The 17,192-nt window shown below is 47.0% G+C and overlaps 1 protein-coding gene and 1 non-coding gene across 4 annotated transcripts in view; both read right to left on the bottom strand.

The window, feature by feature from the left end:
* Positions 1-16,608, bottom strand: part of Dcdc2c (doublecortin domain containing 2C) — a 36,909-nt gene extending 20,301 nt beyond the window's left edge. For all 3 annotated transcript variants that reach the window (XM_052184752.1, XM_052184753.1, XM_052184754.1), the window contains exons 1-4: positions 16,322-16,608; positions 11,507-11,558; positions 6,600-6,676; positions 950-1,078 (exon numbers count right to left, since the gene is read on the bottom strand). In XM_052184752.1, coding sequence (XP_052040712.1) covers positions 950-1,078; positions 6,600-6,676; positions 11,507-11,558; positions 16,322-16,608 — 545 coding nt within the window. The remainder of the gene's footprint in view (positions 1-949; positions 1,079-6,599; positions 6,677-11,506; positions 11,559-16,321) is intronic.
* LOC127688213 (small nucleolar RNA SNORA48) lies at positions 10,943-11,085 on the bottom strand. Its single transcript, XR_007978624.1, has one exon. It is a non-coding gene; the product is annotated as a small nucleolar RNA SNORA48 (small nucleolar RNA).
* Positions 16,609-17,192: the final 584 nt, after the last annotated feature.

Genomic DNA, 17,192 nt, shown 5'->3' with positions numbered 1-17,192 from the left:
TTCAGCTCATACCAATCCAGACTTTACCAACCACCACCACTGCTCCTCTGCTAGCACATCCAGCATGCCACAAACTGGATGAAGAACTTAGGTTGACTTTTACAAATAGCTAACATCTCCACTTTCCAAGTGAGGAATGGGGTATCAAAAAGTGGGTGTTCTGGGGCTGAAGAGATGGCTCAGAGGTTAGGAGCACTGACTGCTCTTCCAGAGGTCCTGAGTTCAATTCCCAGCAACCACATGGTAGCTCACAACCATCTGTAATGGGATCTGATGCCCTCTTCTAGTGTGACTGAAGAGAGCAAAAGTGTACTCGTGCATAAAATAAAAAAAAAAAAGTGGGTGGTGTTCCTATGGTCACAAAGTTCAGATGGTAGAAAACAGATTTGACCCTAAAGCCCTGGTTAGAGGCTGTGGTGCTGAGCTGACTCCTTTAAACTCTTTAGCCCTGTATAAGTGGAACTTCCTCATTCATCATCAGTGTCTTGTCTTGAAGACTGAATCCTCAAATGGTCCCCCAACTTCTGCAGACTACCACCAACTACAGCACCTCCTCTAGCTACTACTCACCTAAGAAGAGGTTGTGGGAAGCAAGGTTCCTAGCTATTGTCGTTGGTGTCGTTGTTGTTGTTGATGTTGTTGTTGTATGTACAATGAAGAGCGCATGTGTGCTATGGGGCAAGTGTGAAGGCAGAGGAGAACTTTGTGGGGTCAGATCTCTCCTTCCACTCTCACAAGGGATTCAGGGATCAAACTCAGATCATCAAGCATGTATGACAAGCACTCTGACCACTGAGCCATCTTACCTGGGGCCCTTCCTTGTGATGCCAGGCCTTCTGAGCAGCTCAATGTTTGTTGAAGAGACTGATTAATGAAACCAGCTTAAAATAAAGGAAAAACACCCAGTTCTCCCCCTCTAATCCCTAGCTCCCACATGAGAGCACCTTACTTTCGAACTCCTCCTAGAGGGAAGACTTTTTCTCCGATCATGGCCAGCACGCTATTCCAATCTGACAGGCTGAATTTGGGTATAATAATTTTTATAGGAGGGATAAATAATCTTCCATTTGTGAAAACACTGTAAGGGCAAGAAGAAAAAGTATCATTACTGCCTTAAAAATTGAGGGTAACACCATTTCAAAAAAACAGATGTACTTACAGAAATATAAAAACATTGTGATATACGGATTAACCCTTAGCAGTACACAGAGTCCTACAGAACAATCTTCATGTCCATTGGCACAACAATGATTTTCAGATACTACTGTTCTGTTTTGCACTGCATTGGGATGGGGTCTCATATAGCCCAGACTGGTCTCAAGCTCACTGTGCAGCCAAGAATGACCTTGAACCTCGGGCCCTCCTGTCTTCACCTCCAAGCACTGATATTACAGGCATATGTCACCACTTCTGGCTTATAAATCACTAGGGATGGAGCCTAGGGCTTCCTGCATGTGAGGCCACATGGTTAACAACTGAGTTCTGTGCACAGCTTGGAAAGCATCTTTTTATATAGCTAAAGGTGCCAAAATGAATGTGACATAATTATACTTCCCCAAAATACATTTCCTATGGTGGGTAAATTAGAAAAAAATCATATCAAGATAGAAAATGAAAAAGAGATTATGTGCACAAGATGCAGTCATGTCCCTTGTTATAGGGCATAGACAGACACCCGATAGAGATGCTGTATGATCCTCTGAACAGTCGGCAAAACACCTGGCCTCACTCCCAGTCTTCAGCAATAAGATTCCAATGAGCTTCATTTATGATTGCTGTGGGGAGAGGGGTACTGAGAAGCTCTTCAAAGCTCAACCAATGTTCCTATTTCATTTGCTTTATCCAGCAATCACCACTCCTTGGGAATAGTTTCAAAATCTCATAATTTGCCCTAAAATAAGATATCACATAGACCAAGTGTGGTGGTATACTCTTGTAATTCCAGCACAGGGGAAGCTGAGGCAGGGAGATCCTAGATTTTAGGCTAACCTGGACCACATAGAACCTGTTTTGTTTTTTTGTTTCATTTTTTAAAAAAAAGATGTAATGTACAAGGTTTATTTCTTTTAGCCTATTCTTTAACAGTGTGTGAGCTCAACTTTACAACTCAGAGTTCGAAACTTCTGGGAGTTTCTTTAGGTTATTTGCTGTTGCTGTTTTTTATTGGGTTTTTTTTTCTCTTTAGCTTATTTGTTTGCTTGTTAGGGGAGGTTTTTTTTTTTTTCTTAAACATGAATAACTTTTAGACTATGATAAAGCAACCCAAACACTTTCACTCAAGAACCAATTCAAGTTGCAAGCTGAGTTGAATTGGAAAGTTCTCAATACTAAAGTCAAAGCCATGGTCTCTAGAGCTGATTCAAGAACGATATAACTCCATCTCTCACCACCCATCCCTGCTGGACAGCGAGCTCTTCAGTACAAGTCTCTTGGTCTTCTCTGACCTGGCACATATAGCAAATTCCCCAGCAAAGTACAGGGCCCAGATGAAGCACAGAAGGACAACTGAAATTCCTGCTCCCTTTGGGTCTCAGCTTCCCCACTTCCAAAACTGGAAAACTAGTACATCCTGAAGAATTCACAACAGCAGAGGATAAGCCAGCCACACATGGATCCCCTTTGTGGAAGCTCTGCTATTGTCCCAGAGCTTTAATTGGTGTAATTAAAAGGGGAGAGGGGCCCTCAGTGAACAAAGCCAGGCTGAGCGAATGTGAGAGCCAAGGTCAGGTCCCTGGTGTCTGCATGAAAGCTGAGAAGACATAGCAGCTTGTATGTAACTGTTTGTAACCGCAACACTTGGGAAGAGGAGACGGGGATAAGAATCAGCATGCTCGGGCTGGGTGGTGGCGCACGCCTTTAATCCCAGCACTTGGGAGGCAGAGGCAGGCAGATTTCTGAGTTCAAGGCCAGCCTGGTCTACAGAGTGAGTTCCAGGATATCCAGGGCTACACAGAGAAACCCTGTCTCAAAAACAAAACAAAACAAAAAAACAAGAATCAGCGTGCTCAAAGCTCAGTGAGTGACCCTGCTTCCATGTGCCTAAGGAAGATACCCAACCAGTGCCAGTCTCATCATATGTGAACATGTATGAACATACCAAACATACAAAAAAAGGTAGGAAAAGAAGGACTAGGAAGATGGTTTCTGTCACCAAGTGCTTGGCTTGGAAGCAGCAGAATCTCAGTTTGGACCCCAGAACATACATATACATATACACATACACATACACATACACATGTGTGTATGTGTATATGTGTATATACATATATATATATATGAAAGGGATGAGCTAGCCATGATGACTAGCACTGCGGAAAAGGAAAGGAAGAGTCCCAGGCTAGCCTACTTGGCAAGTTCCATGCTCGAGAGAGACTATCTCACGAACAAAGGAGGATGACATCTGAAAGACAACAGAAGCTGTCCTTTGTCCTCCACATGTAGGTGCACGTCCATGCACATGCATACACACACACAGTAGGACACATAGTACCAAGAACTCAAGAGACACTCATAAATGAACTGACTGATTGATAGGTCAAACCCAACTCAGGAGGACTCCAAGTGGCTTCCAAACACAGGACTAACCCCCGGGCCTCGCTTCAAGCCCCAGGCATGATGAAACTCCTGTGATCCCCTTTATTGTGCTTCCCAAGATGAAAAAGCACACAACCTCACACTTGAAAGGAATTGGGCAGAGAAAAATCAGAGGTTAGTCTAGTCAGGTGACCACTGTGTAGTCCCCAAGCCTATCACAAGAGTCATTTACAAATCTCATTTACACAATATGACAAATACTGTAGACTAGTGGTGGTTTGGGACTCCAACCATCTTTTATCTTGACCAGCAGTTATCCTCACTTCTTCTACCACAAATACAGTCTCAAAAAACCCTGTGATGTGGTGCAGGCAAAGGGGAGCTGTTCTCTGTCCTCCTCCTCTACAGGAACAGATAGATTTTATTCTGTGACCAACAGCAAAGACCACTTTGTTCTCACTCTGACATGTGCAACTTCTAAGTGTTTCCCAAACACTTCTGCCAAAATCTCTCCAAGACCAAGTCATCAAAGTTGTCCAGTTGTGTAAACCACCACCACCATTCCTGGAGTGGAGATGCACATTGACCAAGCAACTCAGCTCACATGGGATTCCACATGCTTCCACTCTGTCTTAGTTGTGGTTTTACTGCTGGGAACAGACACTGTGACCAAGGCAATGCTTATAAGGACAACATTGAGACTGGCTTACAGGTTCAGAGGTTCAGTCCATTATCATCAAGGTAGGAGCATGGCAGCACCCAGGCAGTCATGGCATAGGAAGAGCTGAAAGATCAACATTTTCTTCTGAAGGCAACCAGAAGCAGACTGACTTCCAGGGAGCTAGAATAAGGGTCTTAAAGACCACACCCACAATGACACACTTCTTGCAACAAGGCCACACCTCCTAATTAGTGCCACTCCCTGGTCAAAGCATATTCAAACCATCAAATACTCATTGCATACAGTGATGTTAAACTTCAGATCCATGCCTCACAACTAAAAATTGAAGGACTGCTGGGATGGGCAGAGCATCCAGGTGGGTCTTTCAGCCTGAAGCTCTACCAAGAGCCTTGGGCAGCTAGCAATGGGCCAGGCAGATGGCTGCCCTGAGAGCTTGCAGCAGACATGATGCTGACAGTCAGCTTCTACTCACAATCAGGAACATGGTCTTAACTGCCACTTTTGTCCCTGCCTTACTCTGCTCACCAACAGACCAAATATCTGTGTGCTATCCCCCAGTTCTAATGACCTCACCTCCTTGGCCTAAAACACTCTCCTATGGGGAATAAAGAGTCCCTGGGAAACCACTCAAAGGATTTAGAAACTTTTTGGCCAGCTTACTCCTAAGAAACTTTTTTTTACTTCTCCACATAACGTCAACTGAGAGTGATGGCCCACCACAGAGCAGCAGAGGTGGGAGATGTCCTTACAGAGTGGTGATCTCAAAGACCAGGAAGAGGTCCCATGACTCTGAACCTCAACCTTCAACTTCAACATAAAAGACTTTACACTTCTATGATCACAACTGTCTATGTGGTGTCCCTGTGTCCCACCAAGGAGTTCCAAGCTTTCTTTCTACAAAACAAAAGTCATACTCCACAAGTCATGCCTGCCACATTCATTCCATTGCAAGGAAAGGTCAGAGTCCTTCCTATCCTGGATGGCTGACACAGAATCCCTAACTTTCGCACACATAGTTCTCCAAGTCAACATGTTCGGCTTTTCTGTGATGGAAGAACACTGCATTTAGATGGTTATTTGGGTCCATCTAGTGGAACTTCACAGCACTCCAATCAAGAAGTGAAATACATCTTCTGCAAGAATTACTGATATACTGGGCCATGACCCCAAAGCTGTAGCTACAGAAATGTGCATCTTCATCAACCACGACTCACAAGCAAGTTATGTTTCCTAAAGGTGTGATGTGATCTACAAAGATGGTGTCTGCGAAACTTAGAACCATGGAACTTCTATTGTTTTAGAGAAGCCTGGATACTTTTCGAGTATTTTAGGGACGGGGGTTGGATTTGGTATTTTCAAGACAGGGTTTCTCTGTATAGCTCTGGCTATCCTGGAATTCACTCTGTAGACCAGGCTGGCCTCGAATTCAGAAATCTGCCTGCCTCTGCCTCCCAGAGTGCTGGGATTACAGGTGTGTACCACCACCACACAGCCTTTTCGAGTATTTTTAAATTGTATTTAGTGTATATGCATGTGTGTGTGCATGCACATATGTGTGCACCTGAACCTGTATATACATGTGTCCGCTTGCACATGCCACAGAATTTGTGTGGAGATCAGAAAGCAACATGCAGGAGTCAATTCTCTCCTTCCACCATATGAGTTCAAAGGATTGGATGGAAGTTATCAAGTTCAGTAGCAAGCTCTCACCCACTGAAGCCTTGCCCCAAAACGTTTTTTAATTTATTTTGCATTTGTACACGCGCATATGAATGTGTTAGCATAAAAACAATGTGGAGATCAGGGAACAACCTCTCAGAAGTCAATTCTTTCCTGGCACCTTTTAGTACGCAGGAGTTGAACTCAGGTTGTCAGACCTGTGGTCAAGTGTCTCTATCCACTGAACTATCTTGCCAGGCTCTTAGTGTTTGTGTTTTAAACAAACTGTGTACTTAATCTTTCTCTGCACATTTCTGCTCCCAGAAAGGCTCCCAGTGCTGAGATCCTGGTTGTCTGGTGGCTTGTGCCTTTCAAAGGGCACTATGGGAACCCCTGGCCTGTGCTTCCAAATGACCCCTTCTAGAAACTGAAAGTGAGGGACTTACAGTCTTTGAGACTTTGAAGATAGGATAGAGTAGCAAAGCTTGTCTAGCTCTGTGTTTTCACCTCAGGGAAGCTACTGCAGATGACTGGACAGCATCCTCAGAGAAGGCTACTTGAGGGCTGACCACAGAGAAGGTGGCATGTAGTCAGAGAGACAGGGGATGAGAGGAAGCAGAAGAGGATGTGGGGAATGAGCGGAGAACAGGTAGCCCAGCTGGAGAGCACTGCCCCAAAGAAGACAAGGCATGCTGCAGTTTTGCAGTCGCGACACTGAACTCACTTTATGTATCGGGATGTCCTGCTCTGTGTTTGCCACCTGGAAGGCACGTTGATATCACAATGTACCACCGGCTTGATCTGCAAAACAAAACCACAGGGTTCAGAATTCAGTTCAGATGCACAAACGCTAGTCAGTACCAACAGGAAGGACAACCCCCCAAACCACCAAGGTTGTAGACCACCAAGGACCGGTCCCCAGGGTCTCAGAGAGGTGGGTGTGTACCAGGGGTCCAACATCATTCCATTAGGAGCCATTAGATGCCGTGTGGGAGTGATGGAGGCTGAAGGTCATGTACTCCAAGTGCTGGGGAACTGGAGGAAGACACCAAAGTGTCAGGGGAAAGGGTTACATAGTTGAGGCAGGTACGTGGCTCATCCTAGGGACAGACCCAATGATGCACCCAATAAATGCATACTGGTAGCCAAGGTGTCCCCATGATCTGCGGGACAAATTACAGGATGAGAAGTGGCAAAGATGGCTTCCATTTTCAGACTACAGAGTGGCGTATGGTCACCAGGTGGGACATTACCCAAGCCTGCAGAGCTCCATCCTAAGAATGAACATGCAGAGGCAAGTGGAGGACCTTCTCAAGACTTCACCTCGGGATGTTCAAATAGGAAGCAATTTTGGGGGCCCTAACACAAGGAAAAAATGCTCTCTTCTTCCAGTCCTCTGGCCAGGAGTATGCAGAGAAGCAAAGGAGAGGATGTGGGGAGTCGAAGCTGCCTCTGTGCTGGGCAGCAGACTGGCCAGAGACCCCGTGGACCACTCCATGCTATCATGAGTTGCCAGAATCACTGGTCTGATCCTCAGTCCACCGTGTGAACAGCGTAGAGCCCTTCCTCACATCTCACCCCCTGCCCCTGTGCCCTCTCACCTGGGTCACACCTTCTGCCTCTCTTGCCACCTCACAACTGTTCTGTGGCCTGGTACAAGCCTTCCACCTCCTTCACTTGGCAATAGGGTCAATCCTGCCTGAGTCCCACTTCCCTGTACCTGCTACCATTGGCCAGCATCCAGCATGGTAGGCCCATCTATAGTGTAAGGCCTCTAACATTGCACCTCCCTGAAACACCTCACAAGGCTGCAGGCTTGGCAAGAGCATAATCCAGGCTCTCCTCTTCCTCATACTTACTATCCTCCAAAGTTCAAAGTTATCTCTAGGGTGACACTGAGGGACCATCCCTCATGAACACCTCATGAAGCCTGGTGGACTTCCTGTGTCACACTACACACTGCATGAGGTGCTGTCTCTGCAGGACTGTCCTGTGTACCTCATACCTCACACCTCACACAGTACCACATGGTTTCTTTTCCACTCCTTAATCTGCTAAGCCCCCTACTTCTCGGGCTGCTAAACCCTCCACTTTCGGATCTACATCTACCTAGAGGCACCAAAGAACTTTGGTCTGGCCAACACCCCCTCCCACACTTTCTATATGGGTCTTGAGACCGGGCTGGAGGCTTTGCCTCTACTAAAACCTTCAATCTACCAGTTCCCAAGCCCCTCTTTGCTCTGCCTGTCCAGCAAGGGAACTCATTGGCTTGCCACACCCTCACATGTCTCCCTCCCAAACTGTCCCCACCTCAGCACTAGACAGCACAGTCTGCTAAATCAGAAGCTTGTGTGAACATCTCAAGAGGAATAAAAAGCCACTAATAAATTTACTTCAAACAGTGACAGACAGACTTGGAAGTAAGGGACAGCCCATCACACAACACAGATGCAGGAATGTACTGACCCTGAACACTGAGAACCGCATTTAGAAGAAGGGTAGAAGTGTGGCATGCTGGGCCTGGAAGAGCACACAGGCTTTGACATCTACTGTACCCACTGGCTACCACTGGCCAGAACAGAGACATGATCAGGAGGAAGAAATGGGACAAATCTCACAGAGTCACAGGTAAGAAAATCGCAAGCTGAGAGTTGGATGACCCCGTTCTCAGCTCCAGCAGGCAGAGCTGAGGAACCTCTCCAATTAGCAGTTCACTAATTCTTACAGTGGAGATGACAGACCTTACAGAACTCTTATAATTGAGTGTTTTATAAAAGGCATTATGTAGAAATGTATTACCTATTGTAATAATTACTTCAGATTAACATGTGAGTCCCTAATACACACAGGGGAGGAGAGGTGAATCCATTTAGACATCTCAGTCTCATTTTTGTCCTAGGAGAATTACTGACCACCCCCACACATGTCCAATCTATACCTCATCACAGATGACAACTGCAGGATCCATGGTGCAACGTTGAAGGTGAGGGGCGTTTGACCTCTTCCCATGCCTGGCTCCTCCTGCTAAACCGCCAGCGCCTCTGTCAGCTCTCAAAGCCTATCTGGGCTTCTGGACCCTTGTCCCACAGCCATTCCTAGCTACTCTGTTCACATCTAGCTCTCCCTAACTCATCTCCTGCTGCCCCAACCTTGTGTGTATGTGTGTGTGTGTGTGTGTGTGTGTGTGTACATGCACATGTGTTCTGCTCAAGTATACAGGTGTGTATGTGCATACATGTGGAAGCAGGTCAACCTCAGGTGTCATCCCCAGGACTACTACCTATCGTTGGATTTTTAAGGTAGGGTTCTCTTGCTGGGACCTGGAACTCATCAACCTGAGTCATAGACTGCCTAGTCAGCATCATGTGCCCCGGTCCTGCTCTTCTCCCCAGGCCATCATATCTGCCCTTTGACTTTGTAGCCCCCCCCCCAATGAAAAACACACAAACAGAAAGCACAGAAGACACCCCATCCTGGAAGCTGGGGCATGTCACAGGATATCCCTCTGCCCATACATCTTCACTTCTAAGTGTTCATGGCAATGAGTCATTGGTCTGGTTCAAGATCTCTGGCTGGATCCTCATCTAGACTCCTCCCAATCATCCTGTTGTTGCTCTGTGTCATGGAGATCCTGCAGCTTTAGATCAGCAAGACTGGCCCTTTCACACATCCCAACTGTTTGTAGGTGATATAGGTCATCTCAGAGCCCTGGATCTGAGCCTGGGTAGCAGCTGAGCTGGTCAGCCCACTGGCTCTCCTTTTGGCTCACTAAGGTGAGCTCTCCAACACTGATCATGCTAGGCTACCAATGCCAGCATGACCAGGAGGGTAGGTTAGCTAGCTCTCCTGCTCTCATGCCCTCACCACCACACCCATGCCTCCAGAGCCAGCTATACCCTGCTACCCAGTCCAGGTATGGGGCCCCACTCTCCCAAGGGCATCAGTGCTCCGAGTGCTGCAGCCAGTGAAGGCCAGGGTCAGCTCATTGCTCTCATGACCCTAGGACCAGCTCTCCCAACTGCCACAGGTGGTGATGGGCAAGTGAGAGGAGGCATCACCCTGTACCCACACCACCTCCATAGAGATGAGTGGCAGGGCTGGCTCTCCAACACTGCTCAGGGCTGGTTCACCTGATCCCCTGTGAGACCACAAGAGTTGGCTCTATTGTACTGTCCAGACAAGGCTCGGGGCCTGCTAGCGGAGGGGTAGGGCTAATTCTCCTGAGCTCACAACCCTGTAGGCAACTTTCCCAATCGTCAGGGTGGTGGGGGTCAGGGAGCATCATCTCTGTACCCATGCCATCCCATGGCAGACAAGTGACTGGCTCAGCTCACCCACACCCCTACCATCAGAGCCAGCTCCACTGTGCTGCCTGGGCAAAGCAGAGGGCCTGCTCTCTTTAGAGCTACCAGCAATGACAAATGGAGCCAGCTTTCCAGAGCTCTGCAACCAGTGGGGGGCAGGGCCAGCTATGCATAACCCCTGGCATCCAGGTGGTCCCCAGAGGCCACCCAGACCAGGGACATCCCCATGTTGTCTAGTGGTAATATAAGTCACAGATATCGACACCAACCCCTGCCACTGGGTAGCCACAGAGCCAGATATGGCCCTCAGTGACAGCTCTAGCTATGACCTCATCATGGCCCTGGGTGGCAGGGCTGCTCACTCACAACAGGCTACTCCTCTCTACCCCTGAGTATCTAGTTCCATCTCTCTTCATAATGCTCAATCTGCTCCACTTCTCCTTCCCATCTGTCCTCCACATACTCGCAGTGTGGTGGCTCCTGCTGTAGGCTGGCCATATAACTGACTGGCCCCTGGGTGACCTCCTCCATCCATGCTGTATAGTATGTCAGTAAGCAGGTGTCTATGGCCTGCCTGTGCCATGCACTGGAGGCTAGGTCTGTGGGTGGCATGGCAATATACAGACCTATATCTGTCTCCCTCCTCCTGCACTGTGCTGAATGGATTGGATTGGATTGGATTGGATTGGATTGGATTGGATTGGATTGGATTGGATTGGATTGGATTGGATTTGGTTTGATTTGATTTGATAGGATTTGATTTTTACAAGTCCTACACATAAAACACCATTGGCCACCAAGCCAGGCATCAAGCAAGATAAACAAAGGATTATCATCTGCTCTGCCCCTGATTGATATAAGACCATCACCACCAATAAGGCATCTCTTTGCCCATTGCCAAGGGATGTTGTTTGTTTCTTAAGACAGAATCTCACTCTGTAGCCCTGGCTGACTTGGAACTCTCAGATATCCACCTGCCTCTATTTCTAGGGTCTGGGGTTTGAGGTATGTGCCATCAGACCCACTGAGCCCCAAAAACTCAGAGACGCTGTCAGCAGTCACCAAGCCAGCACAGAGGTAGATTCCTGGGTAAGAGATAGTATATTCTTCATGGAAAGAAAAGGGGTATAAAAGAGGTTCTCCCAAAGAGACACCTCCTTATTCAGCAGGGGGGGGGGAATGTAAATTAGAACAGATATAACAAAAGAGGAAACAGGAAATGGGAAAACCAGTACAGCCAAATGGCGGTTCATGAAAAACTTAAAAGAGTTGATAAAAACTGTTCCCAAAGTGGCCTAATTCAGTTCGTCTTATTAGTCTCACTTACTTCCTTCAACTTTCTCATCTTTGAAGGTTTTCTAGGAACTATATGAATATAGCTGCAAAAAAGAAAAAGAAATCATAGTTAGAAAGACAATATTCATGCTGACCCATGTACCCTCCACCCAATGGAGCCAATATCAGTAATGAGGCAGACAACCCCCAAGTCAGAAATGAATCCACCATAGCATTCGATGGCATCATGATGTGGGACACCTCCAGTTGTGTTAACTGGCCTCGCCCTGTGGAACTCTTTCCAATGATATGACCCTTCCTTCATATGAATGTATTCCTTAGAATGTATTTCTAAGTTAATGTATAACTTAGAAATAATGTTCTAAGGATGGAGCGATGTCTTGGTGGTTAAGAGCACTGACAGTCCTCCCAGAGGAACCAGGTTCAGTTTTCAGCACGCACATGGTAGCTCACAACCATCTGTAACTCCAGTTCCACAGGATCCAAGAACTCTATTCTGGTCTTTGCAGGCACCTGGCATGCACATGGTACACAGATAAAATGCAGGCAAAACACGCATATACATTTTTTAAAGAGTAAATAAATTCCTTTTTAATATTTTAAAGAAAAGTAATTACCTAATTCATTAGCCTTCTGATTTTCTAGTGAAGGGAATAAAGCTTAGTTGGTTGGGTGGGTGGTTAGCTGGTTGGTTGGTTTGGTTTTCGATTATTTTGAGAGAGTCTTGACTCTGTAGTTCAGGATGTGCTAGAACTTGTCACATCCATAGCACTGGCCCCCAAGGACTGGGATTGCCAGCACACATGCACTGCAGCCATCTCTACTCATCAAGGAGCAGGGAGCAAGCTCAGAGCAGGAAACAAGACTGTCCTGCTGAGAGGACATCCTCACATACCAGCCTCCCTTAAATGCAGCCCTGAAGCCAGAAACCTGTCTCTGGTCCTAACATGTGACTGTTGAAGGTAATCATTTCAAACAGGTCACTAAAGGAGCAGGATCCTGGGCTCCTTAATGTTCCTGTCTTAGTTAGGGTTACCATTGCTGTGATGAAACACCATGACAAAAAAAGAAAAATGAAGTTGAGAAAGGGCTGATTTCCCTCATAGTTTCATATAGCATTCATCATCAAAAGCAGTGAGGGCAGGAACTCAAGCAGAGCAGGAACCTTGAGGCAGGTACTGATGCAGAGGCCACAGAGGGGTGCTGCTTACTGGCTTGCTCAGTCTGCTTTCTTGTAGAACCCAGGACCAACAGTCCAGGGATGGTACCATCCACAATGGGCTGAACCCTCCACCCTCAGTCACTAAGAAAAGGCCCTACAAGTTTGCCTGCAGCCTGATTTCACAGAGGAAGCATTTTTCTCAGTTGAGGCTCCCTCCTCTCTGATGACTCTAGTTTGTGTCAAGTAGACATAAAACTAGCCAGCACAATCGACCCCTTGTCAACTTGACACACAAACACATCCCTTTGTAATTAGGGATTCTTTCTCATTTATCTGTAAGTTAATATTAATATCACAACGTAAGACATAAAGAACTTTAAAAGTCCCACAGTCTTTACAACTTCAATCACATTAAAAGTTCAATCTCTTTAAAATATTCAATGTATTTAAAAAAACAAAATATGTCTTAAAAATTCAGTCTCTCAAATTGTGGGCTCCTGTAAAACTCAAAATTAAGCTCAACACTTTCTTGCTTCAAGAGGGAAGAACAAGGGCACAGTCACAATCAGATCAAAGCAAACCAAACTTCAACAGTGTAAATTGGTCACTCAGTGACCAATGTCTAGGATTCACTCTTGGTCTTCTGACTCCTCCAAAGGGCCTGGGTCACATCTCAGGCTCTGTCCTCTGTAATACCCACAGCCTGTCTTTTAGGCTCAGGCGGGCTCCAGTCCACCACAGCTGCTGCTGTTCTTGGCAATCATCTGATGATAGCATTTCTAAAACTGTTGGGGTCTAAACAGCATCAATCATCCCAATAAAGCAAAGATTTTACTTCAGTGCTTCTGGTCTAAGCAAAACCACCAATTCTCAATTCAAAATAGCAAGCATTCCCTTTCAAGTCTTTAAGAGACTCTCAAACGTCCCTCTGGAATGTCACAGGGCAGGCCTCCATCATCTGCACTGCTCTCAACGTTATCTTCCAAGCTCCCACAGAACAGTTCATCAAGCTTTGTATATTCAATGCCTTTTCTTGCCCCAAGTTCCAAAATCCTCCCACAGTCCTTCCAAAAACACATGGTGTGGTCTGCCCCAGCAATACCCTATGATCCCGTTACCAGTCTATGTTAGTCTAAGTCAGTCTCTGAAATGAGAACCCCGCACTCATTCGCAGGGCTTCAGAGATGTTCTCATTTTCCCAGAACTGTTAACCCTTAGGACTTTCATAGTGCCTATGTTCCCACAGAATAAAGTACATTTTAAATGGTAATACAGAGTAGCTGAAGATTCATATCTTAAGTCTCCTTTGTTTTAAATAATAAAACATGCTATGCATTTTTATTGTTGCCAATCTTTATAGTTTTAACCACATGAAGAGAGGGATTAACTTAGAGTTGAAAGAAAAAGAAATATGTGTTTCCCACAGAGTCAGGTCACAAAGCCTGACCCCTACAGGCAAGGCAGAGAAAAGATGGATCTCCACAAGGAAGCAATTGGGGAACCACAGATATAGTCACCAACCGAATGGTATATCCTTGTCTAGGGTGGCTAGGACCTCAGTCCTTCTGGTGGCTATTGTAATTTATATTTATCTTATGTGTACACATGAGTGCTTGTATGCATGTATATATGTGTGCCACATGCATGTCCTGTGTCCTCAGAGACCAGAATTGAAATTATAGGTAGTTGTGAGCCACCATTTAAGTTCTGGAAAATGAACCAGCATCCTCTGCAAAAGCAAGTATTCTTAACCTCTCAACCAGCTCTCTCTTGGCATGGTGATCTACACCTTTAATCCCAGGATTCAGGAAGCAGAGGCAGGCAGATCTCTTATGAGTTCAAGGCCAGCCTGGTCTACAAAGCGAGTTCCCGGACAGCTAGCTGTTACACAGAGAAACTCTGACTCAAAAAAACCTAATTAATTAATTATACTTAAATAATCAAAAATGTAATTAATTTAGTTAATTTAATTTTAATCGAATCAAATAGTTTGATTAATTTTTAAAAGAAAAAAAAGGTAAAGGTCATACTCCCCTCTTTGAAACTTGTGTGGACCAGGCAACGCTCAGCCTGTGGCTCTTCCCATCCTAAGATTCTGCCCTCACTGCATCCATCCACAGGCCTGTCAATCAACCTTCCTAAGAGTCTCATACACTCCATTTTTCCAAGGTAGTGTTGTTAGTCAGTTCTAAGATCTTTGTGGAAGTTTGAATATGCTGGGCCCAGGGAGGTGTGGCCTTGCTGAAGGAAGTGCGTCACTCTGGGGGTGGGCTTTGAGACCCTAGCTACCTGGAAGTCAGTCTTCCTCTGGCTGCCTTCTGAATAAGATGTAGAACTCTCAGCTCCTCCAGCTCCATACCTGCTAGGACACTGCCATGCTTCCTGCCATGACGATAATGGACTGAATCTCTGAACCTGTAACCAAGCCCCAGTTAAATGTTCTCCTTTATATAAGAGTTGCCCTGGTCATGGTGTCTGTTCACAGCAATGGAAACCCTAACTAAGATAATCCTGGTTTTCATACTTTCTCATAAACAGTAGCCCCCCTAAAGGAGACAACCAATTAATTACCATTATATTTTCCAACAATGCAAAAATTATAATTCAAAAAATTAAGGCACAAAAACACAAAGTGCTATGTGTTCTTCAGTGTTACAGTCCCAAGAACACACGGACCAGAGAAAGCATAGTCCCTCAAGATCCGGCAAGCCGGGGGGTGGAGTTCGAGAAGCCTGCTGGGGCTGGGTGGTCACTGAGAATGCCCTTGGGGTTTCCAGAGGGAGAGGAAGACGTAAAGTGATCCTGGGCACAGGCACTTTGAAGGAGGACATTGTCTTAGCCCCTCTGTGCTGCTCTAAGGTGGACTCTCACCAGCCTTATTTACTTACGAGAACACGAACTCTGAGCGCAGACCTTGTTTGCCCCAAGTTCCTCAGGAGGGGATGCCTGGATTCAGTCCCACTCAGAGGGGGCCTGACCTTAACTGCATCTCTCCCATCTCTTGCCAAGGCCTCACACCCTCTCCTCACCACCACCACCCCCAGACGTTGGCACGAATGACAAGACTGGAGAGAAGGATGGATGCTGTGAAAGCCCCAGAAGATTTGATGTAAACAGCGTATTCAGGACTGTATCTCTTTGCAAGCTGCTCTGTGAAAACAGACCTTTCATCCACGGGGAGAAACTCCAGGACAGCTAGAATTACTTACAGTTGTTTGCTAGTCACACAATTCGAATCTTGCTCTCTGGGGAATATTAATTTTAACTGCTCGGTGGCTCAGCAGTTACAGAACCTAATGCACCTTACCCGTGCCAGTGGAGAAGCGTTTCTTGTTTTATTCAGCAGACAGGAGCCCAATTTCACATGTCATTAACTAAGAGGTGAAGAAAATGACGCCCAGATGCTTCTCTGTGTTGAACTCACCCGCAAATACCATGCATCTGTGTCACAGTCATGAAAGTGCCTGGATAGTGCAAAAGCATCTGTACCCCCTTGCCACCCCGTTGGATTCTCTGAAGCCCGCGTTCTGTGTGTGGCCTAGAGACAATGGCTCCTGCTGCCAGGCCCCAAGTGGGGTTTGCTGGCCCCTGAGACAGGGTGAGCCTTGCTGTGTGCAGAGGGCTAGGTGGGGTGTTACTGCTGCATTGGCCTGAGTAGGAAGAGATCTCAGAGACTACACTTACTCCAGCTTCTTGAAGCGCTCCCGGCCCGCAGCGACGTACTTGCCACCGGCCTGCAGCGAGTCCAGTCCGAGCACCGGGTGGCCGAAGGTGGGCGTGTAGAGCCGTCGCACACCGAAGGGCACCTCCACCTGCTCGGTCAGCTGCTCCAGCAGGGCCTCGAAGTTGGCTACGCGACGCCGGGAGAACACAAACTTGCGACCCACATAGAACTGGTCCCCGTTGCGGTACACCAAGATGGTCTTAGCCGGTGTGGTGTCCACCAGCGCATAGGGCCCGCGCGTGCCCATGGCCACTGCTCGCTCGCCTCGGGACACGCAGAACTGTGCAAGGAGGCGCCCAGCACACCCACGGGCTCCCTCGGGCTGCGGGCCACAGGCGGGACTGGGCTGCCTGGCTAATGGGCCCTGAGCCTGCAGCACACGCTGACGTCCAGGGGCGATTGTGACTGGGCGGGCAGGAGACGGGTGGCAGAGTCAGGCAGGACAGGGGTGACTGACCAAGGACATGAAGGATGCAGACAGGGTTTAGAATGCAGACAGAGAAATAGGTTGGGAGCAGCAGCAAAGTCGGAGAGGGGAGTTGCCTGAACCGGAGAACCCCCACAAGTGAGGACATAGATCGTGGAAGGGGTGTGAAACAGAGAACCAGGGCTGGGAGGGTTCGCGAAGAGCTCAGTCAGGTGAGGGGCCACAAAGAAAGCCTGGTGAGGTGGTGCTTGCCACTAATTCCAGTACTGGGGAGGCAGAGGCAGGATCTCTGAGAGTTCGAGGCCAGAATGGTCTATAAAGGGAGTTCCAGACCAACCAGGAGTGCATAGTAGGAACGAGAAAGACAGAGAGACAGACAGATAGACAGACAGACAGACAGACAG

This window comes from Apodemus sylvaticus, chromosome 6 (genome assembly GCF_947179515.1).
Source record: "Apodemus sylvaticus chromosome 6, mApoSyl1.1, whole genome shotgun sequence".
Classification (NCBI taxonomy): Eukaryota; Metazoa; Chordata; class Mammalia; order Rodentia; family Muridae; genus Apodemus; species Apodemus sylvaticus.
Note: the sequence above shows the minus strand (reverse complement) of the source record. Positions and strands in the feature narration are given on the sequence as shown.